Source organism: Schistocerca serialis, chromosome 1, assembly GCF_023864345.2.
Source record: "Schistocerca serialis cubense isolate TAMUIC-IGC-003099 chromosome 1, iqSchSeri2.2, whole genome shotgun sequence".
Lineage (NCBI taxonomy): Eukaryota > Metazoa > Arthropoda > Insecta > Orthoptera > Acrididae > Schistocerca > Schistocerca serialis.
This window is the reverse complement of record NC_064638.1, coordinates 997,354,811-997,373,987: the sequence shown is the minus strand read 5'-3', so window position 1 is coordinate 997,373,987 and position 19,177 is coordinate 997,354,811. Positions and strand designations below refer to the sequence as shown.

General features: G+C 36.2%; 1 protein-coding gene across 1 annotated transcript in view; it reads right to left on the bottom strand.

Annotated features, from left to right (window-relative positions):
- Positions 1–5,850: 5,850 nt before the first annotated feature.
- Positions 5,851–19,177, bottom strand: part of LOC126454743 (beta-1,4-glucuronyltransferase 1-like) — a 91,091-nt gene continuing 77,764 nt past the window's right edge. Inside the window, exons 3-4 of the mRNA XM_050091134.1 lie at positions 6,210–6,842; positions 5,851–6,123 (exon numbers count right to left, since the gene is read on the bottom strand). Of these exons, the coding sequence (XP_049947091.1) occupies positions 5,851–6,123; positions 6,210–6,842 (906 nt within the window). The remainder of the gene's footprint in view (positions 6,124–6,209; positions 6,843–19,177) is intronic.

Genomic DNA, 19,177 nt, shown 5'->3' with positions numbered 1-19,177 from the left:
TTAAGATTGTTTCCTAAAGTGGTCCATGTTATTTGTTTCTTTTCTTTTCTTTTCTGCGGCAGTTTATTATACAGTTTTACACCTTCATACAAGAATCTATTTTGAGTCTTATGTTTATTCTCCCTGTCTAGGTGAAGACAGTGACTTGTTCTTGTACTATAGTTATGAAAACTGTTATTTATGCTATAATTTTCTATATTTTTCTTGAGGTACACTATGGTTTGGAATATAAATTCACAAGTAACAGTTAGAATTGATAATATTTTGAAAAGTTCTCTACAGTGGGCCCGCTTACTGTTTTTTGTTATTCTTATTGCTCTCTTTTGCGCTTTAAATACTGTTTGTAAATTCTGAGCACTGTTTCCCCAGTAAATAATACCGTAACTATTTACTGAATGAACATAACTAAAGTATACAGTTCTCAGACATTAATTACTGCATGTGGATACAAGGACTCTGAGTGCATAACATGTTGTAGATATATTTTTTGAGAATTTCATCGCATATTCACTCCATTTCATTTGACTGTCAGTGTGCAACCCTAAGCATTTTGTTGTAGGTAGATCATCTATGAAGATGTTATCTAGTTTTAAATTTAAGGGATTCTTTTTTCTGTTCATTCTAAAGCATATTGTATTTGTTTTATTTATGTTGAGGATTATTTTGTTTTCCTGAGACCATTTGTGAACATCCCTCAGCACTTCAGTAGAATTTTCCAGCATTTGTGCTGGTGTCTTACTGCTGATTACTATGTTACTGTCATCAGCAAACAATGTCTTCTCTCCATGGCTGATATGTTGTGGGAAATCATTTATATATACCAGAAACAATACTGGGCCCAGTACACTTCTTTGAGGACCCCAATATTGATATATAGTGGATCAGATATATGTTTCTCAGTGTACTTAGATCCAATGGAGACATGTGTGATCTCTCCTGACTGTACTCTGTTTTCTAGATATGAACGAAACCATTTGAGAACCACTCCCCTTACTCCTAGTGCCTCTAACTTATGCAACAGCTTCTGGTGGTCAACTGTATCAAATGCCTTGGACAGGTCTAGGAAAAGGCCAGTTACATAGCTGTTCATATCTAGTGCTTCTAAAACTGTTTTTGTAAATTGTGCTATTGCAGATTCTGTACCTCTACCAGGCCTGAAACCATGCTGGTCGTTGCAGAGGAAGTTGAATTTACTTAGATAGCTCATAAGCCTGTTTTTCGTTATTGTTTCTATCACTTTGGAAAAACATGACAATAGGGCTATTGGTCTGTAGTTCTTAATATTTTCTACATCACCTTTCTTGTGAACTGATAAAATTTTAGCATGCCTCAGATAGACAGGCAAGCAACCAGTTTTGAAGGATTCATTTATGATTTCTGTCAGTGGAGCTTTGATACCATTTATGCATTTTTTCAGCACACACATTGGGATTTCGTCTAACCATGGCAAGTTTTTGTTCTTTAATTGCCTTACAACATTGCATACTTCCTCCTCAGTAGTTGGAAGCAATACCATTGAGTCTACTATATGCTTCTGTATTGGTTGATTAGCACTTTTTGGAACATTTTTTGGTAGCTTCATTGCAATGCTGCTAAAGTAGATATTCACATATTTTACTAATTCTTTTGGGTTACTTTCTAAGTTTTCCTTGCTCTTGATTTGTGTGTTTGTACCTCTCTGCTTCACAGTTCCTGTTTCTTGTTTGACTATAGCCCATGCAGCTTTACTTTTATTACTGGCTAAATTTATGGCCCTATTGTTGCTTGATTTTTTTGCAGTGTTGAGTACCTTCCTGTAGATTCTTTTGTAGTTTTTGTAGTAGTGCAAAAAAACTGGATCACTATTGTCTTTTTAATAGAGTTTAGGTATTTACAAGTTTGAGCACGTTTTCTAATTCCTTTAGTAATCCATTTATTGTTGGTGGGTGTTCCAATAGGAATTAATGCTTTGGGGAATGTTTCTTCAAATTTTAATTTAAACTCAGACATAAAATTGGAGAATTTGCTATTCACTTTAGTTTCTCTATATATTCCTTCCCAACTTTCGTGTTAACTTTAAGGAAAACTCTTGCAAACCTGATGGAGAGTAGACTCTATTATATACATGCAGTTTTGATTCTTTTTTTTTACACAAGCTTTTACTTTTATAATCTGACATAGATGGTCAGACAGGCCCAGATTTTTGGCAAGTACATCACAGTTTTCTCTGCCTACATCTGTAGCTACATGGTGAGTGGTAGATGATGAATGTGTGGTTATTCTTGTTGTACAGTTGACTAGTAATGACATGCCAAAACTACGTAGGATATTCATAAATGTGTTACTGGTGTCATCTGTTTTAGTTGTATTTATGTAAAAATCCATGCAAAGAAGGATATTATGCTTCAGAGTCAATGCTAGTTCTAGGCTTTGTATAAGTTTTGAAAAGAATATCCCAGAATTACCACTTGGAGAACAGTATAACATAATAAAGTTTGTTTCATGGGCATATTTATAGCAACTATCTCTAGTGCTGACACTTCAGAGTCTTTTTCTACAGTTAGCATGATAATATCATTTCTGACTTTAAAATCAATACCATTCTTAACATAAATACATGATCCTCCACCTTTCATTGTGTTTCTGCAACAAGAACATGCTTGAACATATGTGGGTAAATTAATATATAAGATTTCACTTTCTTTACACCAGTGCTCTCTAATACAGATAACAGTGCTTTCTAAGATTTGTAACTCGACTTCCAGATGTTACACTTTCTTTTTTACACACTGAATATTTTGGTGGAGTAGTGTTAGACATTTAATGTTACTTATCTTGGTGGCTTCTTTTCTCCCATATCTGCAATTAAAAAATCCTTCAGTTGGGAAGGAGGTATCCTTTTTCCACCTACTTGCTGCCCTGTGGATGGTTGTTTCCATGTCTGCTGCTGCTCCTGCTATTGCTGGGATTTTTGCTGTTACTGTTGTCTGTGATGCTGCTGCTGATGGTGATGCTGTTGTTGGCATTTCTGCTCCGATTATTATTTGTACTGCTGCATTTTGTGTAACTGCTGTTGGTTGTGGTTGTTCTGCTGCTTTTTTTGTTGCTGGTATCATCTGTGATGAGATGGCTTCTCCATTTTGAGTTGATACAATAATAGGTGTGATGATGTTGTTTGTGTACATCATCTCAGCCATCTAATTTATTCTAGAACCTATGACCTTTTTCCCATGCTATTGCACATCTTGAGTTTTTGCTATTTTGCAAACGGGAAAGAGACCAAATCTTTCAAGTTTAACCTGTTGCAGACAGAGTTATGACTTAGAGTAATGTTTTGTAGTGTAAGGTGTACTTGATTTTAGATTTTTATTGCTCCCCACCTTTCGTACTTTAGCCAATTTTAGTGCTAATTATTGTAATGTTATGAGAACTGTCTGGTAATGCATTTATTCATGAAGTAATGACCATTATTTGCCATTACTGTTAAAAATTTTTTTCTTACCCTTAAGTTACAAGTAAAAGTAAGTGTACTAAAGTAGAGTATTTTGTTTAATTTTTCATGTACTGTGGCAGAGGAGAACCACCTCCAAGGGAACTGATAGCAGTGCATTTTCTTGCTAACTGCCACTTGAACATTTGAAGCTGTGCACAACTTGGTGAGAAAATGTATAAAAGCTCATTAAAAGTGTGAAAGTGTTTGTGAAAAATTCTTAACACTGAACAAGTGCAATTTTCTGTCTAAAAAGTAAACTGCAATGCACAGTGTAATTTAAATTATTGCAACCCATGAGGATTTATTATTTGAAGCAAGACAGGACTTGTACCAAGTGATATGTATTTTAGACTGTAATCTTCACTTACCCAAAAAGGTCATCACTTACAATAAAGATGCCTAATATTATGTTAAAAGTATAACTTGTGGATATTTTGTGACACTGTAGAATACAGTGTGTGTAAATATTTTATATGGAGATTTTCATATGGCCAGTTGAAAAAAAAAAAAAAAAAAAAAAAAAAAAAAAAAAAAAAAAAAAAAAAAAAAAAAAAACATATGTACTGTAGTTTTGATAAGATTTCATATGTAATTTTTTTGTGTAGATTGTTTAACCCACTTCCTGGGGTCACTTGTAGTAACTGAACTGCCCAGTTAGCTATTTGCAATATCTGTCTGCTCAATCCAATGAGGGGGGTGATGTGATGAAGCAAGCTGGGATATTTTTACTTCCACTCTTGTTTTGCCGTCTGCCTCCTTAAATTCTTTTTCCCCCCCTCCAGTTTTAGCTAATTACCATTAACATATGTGAGTATAATCTGCATTTTCATAATCATGAAAGGTTGGCCCTCAGTTTTAAAGAATATAGCACAAGATATAATTTTGTGCTCAGTTTTAGGTATGTAATAGATTTTCTAATTTATTTCCACTATTCCTAGTTAGTATCTTTTGTTATATGGTGAAATCAGTAATTGTTTCGTAACTTAAATTCTATTGTTGACTTATAAACATAACATGTGGAAGAACCACCAATAGAAGTCTTAAAGGATCTATTTGGCTCTATTTGAAAACATGCTAGCAAAGCCAGTCCTTAATTAATTCCAAAGTAGTTAACAGTTCTGTCAAAAGTATTGCATAACAATATCTGTTAATTTCATCAGTTAAACAAATAATTTAGCCTAACTGTTGTAGTAGAAGAAATTGGTAGTAGAAGAAATTGGTAAAAAGATGCAATTTTTCAATGTATTTAGTTAATTTAATGAGTTAAGTTTTAATTGTAATTTCTGTAAATTAAACATTGAACAATGTGTAGTTTCAGGGCCTATTATTATGATGATATATACCAAGGGCCCAATTTTTGGTCCCGAGACAGTCAGTCGCAGCCGAGTTTCAAACAAGAAACCTGTGTTGGTGAGAACAACAACAATGCATCAGCTTAACTGTGAAATAAGTGTTACACCAATAGGCCACATGTTAAAGCAATGACAAAGTCTGTTCAATTTATCTGAAAGATTGTGAAATGTGTGGTTAGGTTTTTACTGGTCACAGATGTACAACAGACTGTACAATAGTCTAACAGTAAGTTGATATTTGCCTGCAAACTATTGATGAGATGTATATAAAGTTAAACAATAGAGTGCACTGGTCATATAATTGTGTCTTATTGGGGGGGGGGGGGGGTGAACAGTGAAAGTAAAGAACTGTGAAACGCAAATGTGCACCTGTCGGCTACATCACTTAAAGTAGTCAGTGTTGAACTTCCAAACTCCATTTTTCAGCCAGTGTAGCAATGCAGTACTTTGACACCAATGACAACAAATAAAGATATAAAGTAGGAGAATGTCACACTGTATGTTACCATTTTGGGAAAAACCTGATGCTATATTGATAGATAGCAGAGCAGCAATTGTTAAATAATGGAGACAGCAGGACTGATGGTGTTATTGTGCAGATCACATGGTTGGCAGCCCCACATGATGTGTTACATGCCTCTCATTACAAAGAAGTTACAAGACTGAAGTGCAGAATTCAAAATCATCTGATGTTGGCCAGTATGCATAGTGCCTGCTTCAATTGGTATTACTATTGTGGATATTGCTTGTACAGTATCACAAACTATACATGAGCTTTCATTCTGGATTACTATGAACAGAATGTTTTGCATTATATACATTGCAATTGCAGAATATATTTAAATCCACTTAACTATTTCTCTCTCTTTTGTCACATGCACTCATTAGCACTAATATTTTTTCTTATGAATTGGCACATTTTCTTCTTCCATTACAATAAGAAGATCAAGAGTAATGTAAATTATCACAGTTTATTATTAAGATAAATTATTTTGCCACAGAAAGTTACTAAACATGACCAGAAATTTAAGTAAGAATAAAATTTTCAGATTCTGTTACATTCAGATTTTGTAGTTTTATTCTTACATTCATTTTCTCATACATCTGCAACAGGTTCAATGGATCCTTGTCATATTTCACTGACTTTTCTCTAAGGAAGTCCTTGAAAACAGCAAAATTATCGAATGCTTGTTTCTTTCTCAATGCACTCTGACTGCTCCGATTTTGGAATCCCCAATGTACTAAAAAGATGTTATTTACAATCTTAAAACTCCATCCATCTAAATACATTTCATAAATCTGTAGGAAAAGGAATGAAATCAGATTTAATGTGCAGAGCCAATATGACAGAATAGTAAAGAACCAACCATGTTGCGGTTACATACCTGTGTATTTCTTGTAAGGCCATAACCTATAAATCTTTCATCATAGAGAGGTGCTGATGTTTGTGCAACATAAATAGGTTCATACCAAAAGGAATATTTACCAGCATCATATGATACTGACATTTTTGAACTTTCCTTTTGATTTTCCCAGTAAGATAAATTCGATAACCATTGGTTTCGCCAGAAGACATTTGAGTGGAAGACTCTTGCATTTCTTTGTTTTACCATCTTAGTCAATTCTGTTTTGTTATAGGGAATTCTTGTAACATTTGAAGATATCTCATATACAGGAATTACATAGGCACATTTGAGACAACTTTTTTGTTTTGGATTTTCAAGAAACTTGTTCAGTTTATCACATACAACTTTTGATGTTGGTATCATATCTATATCAGGGCACACAAAATACTGGTTTTGACAAGTTTTTCTAGCAATATTTCGCAATATATTTTGAGGGTATGGCAGCTTTTCACGCCATAAAAACATATTCTGAGGTCGCTTCTGTAGCATTTTGTCAAGTACTTGCTGATGATTAAAACTGCAAGTTTTTGGAATAAGTTTTCTAAGCCCTTCATTAAAATCTGATGAATTAATAGGTGGAAAATCTATTGGATATATGATGTGGAGGCTGACCTGGAAAAAAAGAAAAAAGTTAGTGAGAACGACATGAATTTTGACCTTTATTGGTCTCATGAATAACAGTCTTACACTGCACTAGTGTGTTACATTGGTACAGATGGCAACATATTAAAAATAAAAATTTCCTTGCAGATATTACTGGTGTTTTCCATTTTCTTTCATTTCATTGATATGGACGAGGGCACATTTTATGTTTGGTAAGGTTTCCACATTCAGTCTATATAGAGGAGGGTACTTTCCTATTTCGTTCCATTTACATTTGCAAAGCAGTGGCATCATACAAATTTCATTATTTAACTGAAACATGTGCTGCTCCAGGGCAGTGTTTCTTATATTTTTCTATTTCTTCATTTACTATTAATTTTCATTAATATTATTTCTGTACTTTTATTTTTATTGTTTCTCCTATTAGTTTTGCCAGAAGATATAAATGATAGAGATGGTGATTATCACTGTACATAAAATTAGAGTTATGGTGCATAATAAAACTTTAGTGCATAGTCAGAACAAGATTAGATTTGATTATATTAGATTAGAACTTGTTCCATAGATCATCAATACGACACTTCATAATGACGTGGAACGTGTCAGGTTAATAAAAGGTGTCTATACAAGGTATTACATTACAAATATATTTTTTTTGTGTGTGTGTGTGTGTGGGGGGGGGGGGGGGGGTTGGGTAAATTACCCACTTATTATATCCAAAAATTCATTTAATGAGTAAAGGAGTTGCCATTCAGAAATTCTTTTAATTTCCTTTTAAATGCTATGTGGCTATCTGTCAGACTGTCAGATCTGGTTTCCTAAAATTAGATTTAACTACTTTCTTGGGGAAACAGTTTCCAAATTCTCTTAAGAGTGTATCATGAAATAAGTTATATTTTAAATTGGCATCATTTGTACACCTCATTCCAGTCTAACTGCTGAAGATTTTCTCTGAAATTTCTAATTGTTGAGTCATTAATTGAATGCACAACTTTGGAGGGTAGTTTTGAATTACTGAATGGAGCTATGCCATATATTGTAACTAGCTGAGCACCATGATCAGAAAGGCCATTCTCAACAGGACAAGAATGTATGTTTTTAAACTTATTTTGGTCTATAAAAAAGTTATCTATCAATGTGCTGCTGTCCTTTACTACCCGAGTAGGAAAATTAATGACAGATGTCAAATTGAAAAAACTGAGCAAGACTTCCAGGTCATTCTTCCTATTACCCTCTTTCAGTGAATCAACATTGAAGTTCCCACAAATAATAATTTGCTTTCCCCTATCTGACAGATAGCACAACAAGGCATCCAAGTTTTCCAGGAATAAATGAAAGTTTCCTGAAGGGGACCTATATACTGTTACAATTATAAAAGAGCCCTCCTTCAGTTGAAGTTGACAGGAAGATGCTTCTATATGTTGCTCTAGACAAAACTTTTTTGTATCTACACTTTTTACATAGTGATAACTTTTGACATATATGGCAACTCCTCCTCTCACCTTATTCTCTCTACTCATATGTGCAGCTAGTTAATGACCACTGACATTTACCTTTTCCATATCAGACACAATGTGATGCTCAGACATGCATTGTATACCATTACATTATCAGATCCAATGTCATCTAAACAAACCAGGAGCTCATCTACTTTATTCTTCAATCCCGGAATATTTTGGTGAAAAATGGTAACATTATTTTTTTACTTTCCTTTGTTATGCACTTTTTCCAGTGGTGAACAAAAGCCTCCTCATATAGCACAAAAAGTGTTTCAGATTGCTGCTTATTTTCCTTCGTTGGGTTCCATAATTACAGTCACCATGAAGGAGAACCTTTAGGGATGTAAAATGAATATCATTTTTTCAATAATGGATGAAGGAACACCAAGACTGTATCATATATTACTGAGGGAGGAACCGTAGTAATTTTTTTTTAATTTTATTTTTTTATTTTTACAGTGCTTGCATGTCTCAAGAAAGAGACATTGTTGACAATGTGTTAAATTCCAAAATGTTACTCACAAATGCAGGTAACTTTGACATTGGCTGCATTAGGAATTGGAACAATACCTATTGGAGACACATGGAAATTGTGGCAGACCAGAACTCAAAACTTGATTTCCTTCTTATTGCAAGCAGTCACCTCAACTATCAGCTATTTATGATCACTTCCAAGACTGATCCAAACTGTGGCATATGGAGGTATGGATTGGTCTGGAAATGTACACAGGTAGCTGAGATGGTTAAGGCAACCACTGGCGATACATGAGAAATCCAAGTTCGAGACCCATTAGGGCACAAATTTTCTTGTTTCAACAAAAGGTAATGGTTCAATACCTTATGCAACGGATGTCTACATTATTCACAGTAGTGACTAATATTTTGGAACTGTAGTAACTAATCACTTCTTATGTCATCAAATTTAATTTGTTATCTTATGCCAGTTTCAGGAATTTTCACACTCGGTTACAGAAGGTGCTCACTTAGGTTATTATGCTAATGATGGGAAGATTGCTTAAGCTTGCAAGCATACCTAAATTTTATATCTTGATGATTAAAAAGCTGCTATAGAGGTTTAGTTGTAGTGCATCTGCAGCTGTAGAAATGTTAGCATATGTGTGCTCACAGTAATTAAGTGTCAAACAGTGTTAATAATAGGAGTCCCAGGTACAACAAAGCTAGGTACTGTAGTTTAGTTTAAATAATAGTCAATATTAGTCAAATCACACAAATGCCTCAGGATAAAAACATGAAGGTATGTGTAATGGAATTATTACATAGTTTCAGTTGTAGGATAAGGCATGCGGCAGACATTGCTTCGTTGGCAGGATACTGAGAATATGTATGAGTCTAAAAAAGAGACTGGTTACAAATAACTTCTTAGATTATTGCTCAATTATGTTGGATCCATACCAAATAGGACTCACAGAGGTTATTAAATGTATGTAATGAAGGGCAGTACAAGTGGTCACAGGTTTGTTTCACTAACAGGAGAACACCACAGAAATGTTGAAAAACCTGAATTGGCGAGCTCATGAAGATAGACACCAATTATCCTGCAAAAGCCTACTTACAAAGTTTCAAGAAACGGTATTAAGTGAAGAATCTAGAGCTATTCTTCATCCCTCTATGTATCGCTCCCATAAGGATTGCTAAGACAAGATTAGACTAATTGCACATGCTGGTCCTCCTCAGCCCAACAAGCGACCTTCCTTAATGTCGGCCTCCACCTCAAGGACGGCAACATCAGTACCTCTATCCACAACAACCCTGCCAACCAGCAACAATTCCTTCACTTCGAGAGCTGCCATCCATTAAACCCTGAGAAATCCCTCCCATACTGCCTAGCTGCCAGTGGTCACTGCATATGTAGTGATGAGTAGCCCCTCTCCAAATATATCAAGGGCCTCACTGAGGTCACCTCGTCCGGAAACAGATCTCCCATGCCTTGTTTCACCATTCACCTGCCGTACCCCACATACCCACAACCTGATCACGAAGAAGCATTCATCTCAACTCAGTACCACCTTGAACTGAAGCAACTACATGCCATATTATTATGTGCAACTGAGAATGACACAACAATAAAAACTGAAGATGAATCACATTTTCTGCCAACATTTTGACTATCTCTCATCCTACACTGAAATAAGAAATATTCTCTGCACCATCCTCCCCACATCTTCCACAGTGGTATTCCAACAACCACCCAACTTACACATTATAATTGTCCCTACTACAGTCCTGTTCCCAACCCCCTGTCTCATGGCTCATATCCCTGCAACAAGCCTCGATGCAAGACCCATCCCACACATCCTCCCACCACCACCACCACCACCACCACCACCTCCAGTTCTAATACTGGCATATCCTCCCCATCAGAGGTAGGGTCACTGTGAAAGCAGCCATGTGTTCTACAAACCTAACTGCAACTACTGTGCAGCATTCTTTGTGAGCATAAGTGCTAACAAGCTGTCCATCCACATGAATGGCCACTGCCATAATGTATCCAAGAGATGGCTAGACATCTCAGTTGCTGAATATACCATCACCCAACACAGCATGCTTCCCTTTAATGACTGTTATCTTGCTTCTTCAGCTAACACCAACATTCCTGAACTGCACAAGTGGGAACTCTTCCTACAGTATATTTCTCCTTCATTTCCATAATCCCCCTTGCCTCAGCCTTCCCTACTCCCTGTCTGCCACCTGATTATCCCCTTCCCTGCTCCCACCCACACCACATACATGACTTCTGTCCTGCCAATGCACCTGCATGTTCTTTTCTCTTCTTTACTTCTGCCAACCCCTCCACCCCCACCTGCACTCCCATCCTTCTGGCCATCACAGCCTCCTGACACTGCACCTAGCACGTATTCTGTCCCCACTATCTCCCTCCACATTCCCATAGGCAGTATTAGCATCCTCCTGCGCCCCTATCTCTGCTCCTCTCCTCTCTGTTCATGGCCCATGTCTCCTTGTTACACCCACCCTCTGACCCAAGCAGATTGCTGTTCATATCAGACACAGTTGCAGTTGAGCCCTAGCAGTCAGGGACGGTAACCGATGTATGTGTCAGTTTTGCTCTGTGACTGTCTGAGAATTCTACCTCTAAGGAAGGAGTTTATCCAAAAGTGTAAATACTTCTAGTATTCTTTTCACTATGCCTTTATGGTACTCAATGCCACCTCTATGTGGTGAGTAGCAAACTAACCTTTTCATATTGTTGTTAATCCATCCTGAACTTCCCATTTCTTGATTTACTTTTTTTAAAAAGTCACTTACAACATGTTTCACTACAACATTTGTAACATTGCATGTGTGTGTGTGTGTGTGTGTGTGTGTGTGTGTGTGTGTGTGTGTGCATGTTGCAGTGTGATGTTTGTGTTATGTGATGATGATGATGAGAGAAGGGTGAGGCTGAAACCCAGTGCTGGCACCTAGCCTACTCCTCGTGAATAGCACCAAGGGGACCACCAAGCTTAATGTCCCCCACCTGATAGATGATCACCATCAACAGTGTCATGTGCCCTCGCTTCATGAGACACTGTTAAGATGTTGGATATTTAAGCCAGGATATTGACACAAAGTCTGGTGGTCAGGAACTTTATGCCACCACCTCTCCTCCCCATGCCTACTAAGTACTGTAAATACTGGTAGTGAAAATTTTTTCCACCACCAGAATTGAAACTGGCTCCCCCTCCCCCCCCCCTCCCCCTCCCCCCCTCTCCCCCCCCTCCCCCACAAGTCATGTGCCATTGCACAAGAAGCATGTGTTAGTAATCTTGGCCATGAAGGTGGTCTCCATTTTTTAAAATTTCAACCAGAAATTTAATTTGATAGTCCATATGATCATACTTTCATTATTATGCTTTGTGATACCACTCAGGAATATGTTTATTGGAAATCAAGAAACACTGCATCTACCTGAATGCCTTGTCCATGCCTTTTAGAATGTTTTATGAGAAAAGTTCAAGTTGAGTTTACATGATCATTATTTTCAGAATATGTGCTGTTTGGCATAGAGGAGCTCAGTTTGTTTGTGATACATCATTGCATTTGAGCTCAGAATAAGTTCTAAGATTCTACAACAGATGGTTATCTTTGAGATTGGATCACTTGTGTGCATGTGTGTAACTTGCACTTTCTTCAAATTACTGGCACAGTTTTTTGCGCATGGTAAGTGGGGCTAACGCAGCTATAAAGTCTGTGTGGAATACGACAGTTGTTGCTACAACTGCCTCATGATCATATTTTTGATGTAAACAGCCTCAAAGAGGTCAGGTCTAGTTGTTGCCATTTGATTCAGTATATTTCTATCACCTATCTGTTCTAATTAGCTTTCAGAGAAAGCATGTAGTAATGTTTCTCAGGATAGATTGTGTTTTTCATGACTTACAAAACTTTTTTGGATGATTAAAGTCTTCACTATTGACAAATGTATGATTGGGGAACATATGTATTAGTCAGTTGAGATTTTATCTGAAGTTTTCAGTTACATCTGTTGGTGGGTCAGATCGTCGGTAGAAGTCTATCTCCACCATTTGTGATATAATCTTCTCTTGTTTTGCCAATATAAGATTGCAAGAACACTACATCTGATTGACTGCTTGAGGCAGAAAGCTCTTTGTTCATCATAACCTAAATTTTCATGTAATAAAAGTTGGGTCTGATGTAACATACCACACACTTTTGGCTGTGACATAAAATTGCTTTAAATTATTCCTCTCCCTTCATACAAGTCATTTTACTTAAATGTAGTCTGTCAGCTCTCACTGTGTGACTCCAATTTCAGAAATCATACCTAACATTACTATGTCTTGGAAGTCAGAACAACGTCAAATTTACAGTGATGTAATAGGTTTTGAAAGTTATTGGCAGATTAAAATTGTGTGCTAGGCTGATACTCAAACTGATGGAAGTAAAATTGTGAGGACAGGTCATGAGTCGTACATGGGTAGCTCAGATGGTTGAGCACTTGCCCGCAAAAGGCAATAGGTAACGAGTTCAAGTCTTGGTCTGGCATACAATTTTAATCTTCCAGGAAGTTTCATATCTGAGCACACTCCATTGCAGAGTGAAAATGTCATACTGGAATAATAGGTTTTATTGGGAATAATTTCCATGAACTGAAACCACCAAGCATTTTATGGGGCTACTGTTTGAGTTCCTTTTCGACTCATTTTTGAAAATGTCTTTTGAAGCACTTGAGGTATCTCAATCAGAGCAAGTGGTTAAAATACCTCAGTTCAGGTAACTGGTTGCACACAGAAGATAATGTTTCAACTAACTGAAACACTGATGTACCAGTAACTTTCAAAATACTTTGCCTTGACAAAATCTGCTATCAGATTAGCCCATAATCAAATGCAGTCATTTGATATAGGCAACAACATTCTGTTCAAATTTAATTATTGTAGTTATTATTGTCTTTGAATGTTTTTAACCCTTCTGAACTCATGTAAACTCAGTCAAATCAACGTATTGTAAACATAATGAACAGCACTAGCAATCTGTGTGGGACTGATTTTTATTAAGATGCATTGCATCTTACACACAACTAACCCAATATGTAATTTGAAATTATATAAAGGATCAAATTAAAATACATGTTGTGATTAGGATGTATGGCTTGGCTTATGCTATAACAATGAAATCATGTCATCTCCTTGACAGGTCAGCGGTGCAGTACACAAAGGAAGCAGCTATTCTAAAATTGGATGCTTTCACCCATTCACTGAAGATGGACTCCATCTGGGTGGTAGATTACAGTCTGTAGGTCTCACCAATGAGCCATGACATCCAATAGTCCTTGATAGGTCACATCATTTCATGAGAGTCCTCATCTTTCAAACAAATATTGATCTTCATCATCTTGATGCATCTCATATGGGTCTGTGCAAAGCATTTTAACTGATAATTTGCAAATGAGATGAGTGAGTGCAAAATTTGTTATCTGACTTTTGACTGATGAACAGAAGGAAATCATGATTCAGATTCCTTAGTAGCCATTGACCACATGTTGTGGAATGGGCTTAACATTGATGTACAGCCGCAACATCTGTATTAATTTCTGTTCAATTGCATGTACAAATAATTTATTTAATATTAACCTGTTGTATAGGATAGTAATCATAGTCCTAAAATTCAGTTTCTACATTACTCATATCCAAGAAGTCTCTTAAACTGTAGAATGGATTGTTTATTAATCATTTATAAAACTTACTTTTAAAATTGTTGAAAGGTGTAATAATTGCAGAATTTGACAGTTTATTTAAAAAAATTTAAATAGTTCGCTTTGTGAGAGTTGCCTGTTTTTGACATCCAATCCTAGGATTGTCAATACACTTCTTGTTTCTGGTGTCATGACAGTGTACATTCTCTCTAGTGTCAAACTCTGCTATGTTGTTTTTCACATACATCAGTGATGCATAGATATAAAGATTTAGCATTGTCATTAATTTGGTCTTAATGAATAAAGGGCAGCAGTGTTCCCTTGTACGAACCTTATACATTATTCGTAGCATCTTTTTCTGGATCAGTAATACATCGATGATGTGATTTGAGTGTTCCCTAACAACAGCCCATAAGATATGTGAGATTGAAAAAGTCACAAATAAGCTGTCCTAAGATATCCATTTCTCATTAGATTAGATACTTTACGTATGAGGTAGGACATCCTTGATATCTTTCTGCAGACGTGGTTAATATGGTATTGTTAGTTTAGTTTGGAATCAATATGTATTCCATGCAGTTTTACAGATTTTGCTTCTATGTCTTTAGCTAATCCCAGCAACAGATGTTGAGTACTCTTCGATTGCACATTAGTTTATTAGATGAGAATCAGTTTAGAGTTAAGGCGAGAGAGTCCTGTGAATTTTGGTATAACCTCAACATATCTTGATCTGTGGTGAGTAAAGTTGTGTTGTCCACACAGCAAACAACTGAGTGAAGCCCAACATAATGTGGCAAATCATTAATTGCAACAATGATGAAGAATGGTCCAAGGACAGAGCCTTGAGGCAGACCAGATGTGACTTTCTTCAGGGAAAAATGCCTATTTTGAATTGACACAAATTGCCTCGAGTCATTTAGATAAGAATTAATTTATTTCTAATCTATATTATTTATTCCATAATATTGTAATGTGGCTAGTATGTGTCAAAGGGGATGCAGTCAAAAGCCTTGCTCAAATTGAATAGCTCAAGAGAGACTGTATTCTTATTTTCAAATGCATTTATTGTGTGATTAATAATTTCAAGGACTGCAGAATGGGTACTTCTACCTTGTCGAAAACCATGCTGTGTACTACAAAGTAGATTATGTTTCTCGAAGTAGTTAGAAAGCAGTATGTGGAAAATACCTTCAAATATTTTGAAAAACATTATAAGAGTAGACACTGGCCTATAGATCCCGAGAAAATACTTTTTCCACTTTCTGTATGTAAGTATAACGTTTGAAACTTTGACCTCGTCCAGGGAAAACTCCAAATTCTAGGTATTTATTCACAATAAAAGCAAGTGGTTTGGAAATAAGGTGTATTGTTTTTTGTTAGTTTGTAGTTAGATAGCCAGTAGCAGTCCAAGCTTTTTGGGTTAGAAAATATTGAAACAGCATGACAAGATATCAATGGAATTCATGTTCTCTAGGAACCTGATCAGGAAGTATATCAGCTGCTGATGGGTTTGACTGGTTAGTTTTAGATCTTAATTCATTTACTATGGTAATAAAGTATTTATTGAGCTCTTCTGGCTCACGCAGGGCGTCTTTAGTTTGGGTAGAAGTGGGTTATTGTTTTATAATATCCCTGGCAGCCTTACATTTTTTCAGAGCTTCTTCTACATAATTTTCATAGGCAACTTGTTTGGTAAGTTTAAGTTCAGCTTTACAATCTTTTTACATTTCAAGTAAACTTTATAAGAAATGTCATACTGCTCTATGCCACATTTGCAATTACTTTTATACATCTTGTATAGTGAAATCATCTTTTTCCTGATACCAGCCAGGTCATCAATGCACCATTTAACTTTTTAGCTTTTCTGTTTGGCGTAGAATCATTTCTTTTCAGTGATGAACAAGAGTAACATAAATCAATATGTATCTTAAGCAAATATTAAAGAGAGTTTCAAGAGTTGATTTATCTACTCGTATTCATAAACAAAGTCCCAATTTGCATTTCTAAGGCAGTCTGTATATAACTTAATACATTCCTCTTTCCAACCTCTAACCCATGTCATGCTTGGCTTCTTACCTGCAGTCACATAATCATTATCTGACCATGTATTGTGGTATGTGCACTGTACTGGATCATGATCTGCAAAACATTCGTCTGCTATGCTAAAAGTGTATAGGTCTATTGAGAAATTAATATTGTCCAAACAGTCTTTCCCACATGTTGGGCTATTGTTAGTACAATATAAATTTAATGATCTGAGTAGGTTTAAAAATGTTTTTGAGTTAGGCTCATCTAAGCCAGACAACTCTAAGTTCAAATTGCCACATTCTGCAACATATGCTTTGTGTTTTAAAAATTTTCTCTTAATTTATTGAAATTTCTCAAAAAATAAATTAACATCATCATTTGGAGAGCTATACAAACTGACAATTATGATATTCTGCATGACCAGTCTTATACAACTAAATTCTCTATTTAATTCATAGTGGTATGAGCTTATATCTATTGTAGAAAATTTTGTGTATCATCTTGCAAATATCGTAACACCCCCCCTCCCACACCCCAGGCCCCCCTTCCCCATTTCTTCTCCCATTTCTGTACATTATAGCTAACAGGATGCACTCATTAAGTATGAAAAAAATCTACTGATTTTTCTGTAAGCCAATGTTCTGAGACACATAGCACATCACATTTTTTAACTTGCAAAAATGTTCCAAATCTAGTAATTTATGCCTGATACTGTGAATGCTGACTTGCAAGAGCGTAAGTAATTTGCATTTGTTTTGCTTCTCCTCTAAGCAATTAGGAACCTGTTTTTTTGAATGAAGTATTTGTACTCTGTGATGATTCTGGAACTAAACTTTTACAATTTTCTCTAAAAATGAGACTTTTTCACTGTACAATTTGTTAAACCCATTTATTTATTTATTTTGAGTCTTTTCTCAATTATTCTGTTAACCTGATTACACAGAAAATATTTCCCTTTGCAATTTAAGTGTAGTAAAATGAAAGATTGATCAATATTTCCTATATCTAAAATGTCACAATTATCACAATGTGAACAAAGTTGTATGATCCAGATGTTTGATTTGTGTACTTTCCTGTTGACACATGAAGTTGAATCATGTCTTTGGGGTATCATATGTGTCAGTTTACATGGAGTTGAAGGATCATCTTCATTCAGATCTGGACTTCATGTCCAAAATTGAAATGCACCATGAAACTTGGGCCTATGGATATGACCCTGAGCCATCAAAAATGTCGGCATTCATACTGGAGCAGATCTATAAATGTACCGCATGTGTTATTGAGCAAGTGAACAGTCTTATATAGGTCTTATCCATTGCCATGCCTATCTTGATGTAGCTGCAAAGTCTACACCAGTGACATGGAAAGGCTTGGATGGTCTCATTCGATCTGGAGGTGGGAGAGCTTCAATTTGTTATCTGCTTGGAGTCTTCATGATATTGGATGGCAAACGTATATTCAGGGCCTTTTTAATGGTTTGATGCTCTTTAAATATCCAAAAACAGTTTTGAAGTTTGGATAACACAATTCAGACACCAAAATGTGCTTGAAGATAAGTAAGTGTTTGAAAGATGAGGGCTCTTGTTACGTGATGTGACCCATCAAGGAGCACTGGGTGCTGCTGTTCATTAGTGGGGTTTAAAAACTGTAATCTATCTTCCAGATGAAGGAGTCCACCTTCAATGAATGGACAAAAGCATGCAATTGTACAGTCTTGTTGGATCAGCTTCCCATGTAGAGTGTGTAGATTTCCTTGACTATTTTGATCCAATAAGTGCACGCATTTGCAAATTTGACTGCTGTCAATTTTCAAGAATGAATCTTATGTTTGTGGCAAAGGACCAGTTGGTTGTATGAATTAGTCTCCCGTGGAAACTGAATTTGGAAATGTCTATGAGGCTGGGGGATACAGTGAGTGCCATCAAATTTTATATTCTTTCTCTCTTCTGGGAGGTCATGACACACATTTGGAGCGCCAGACAAGCAAAATTCTACTTGGTGTGCAAGCCATTGTGGTCCTCTATACCAAACATGTGCACATTGTGTTTGATTGCCTGTGTTGTGAGGCAGTATGACGCATGCATGTCCGAGGGAACATTGCATTGTACTTCTTCACAACACAGACACTGCAGTTCCATATTTATCAGCTGATACCGGGCCTGCAACTTGGAAATGAGGTGCTTCCCCTGAACGGCAATAAAATTAATGGGATATACTAGTACAGGTATGACACATGGATGGTGACAATGGAAGTCTGCTTGGACAGCAGAAACAGTTAAGGTGACTGCATACATAAAGTGGAAAATCTGGGTTAGAGTCCCATTTTTCATTGTCATCATTCCATTGTACAATGGGTGTGGTTCATATTTCCAACTGTGAATACATTTGGCATTGTGCAAACATTAATTCATCACCGGTTAAAGGCAGGCAGTTTCAAATCTTCTATTAATAACTTTGCTATGAAGGATGATTGAATAAGTTTACTTAGTCTTATTGGTTCTATGATGTGCACCTGGCCTGTTTGCAAGAATGTGATGGTTATGTAATTGCATCTATTTTATTATCTGAACAATGCGAGAGAAGGAAAGTTGCTACTCACCATATAGCAGAGATGCTGAGCCGTGATAGGTACAATAAAAAGA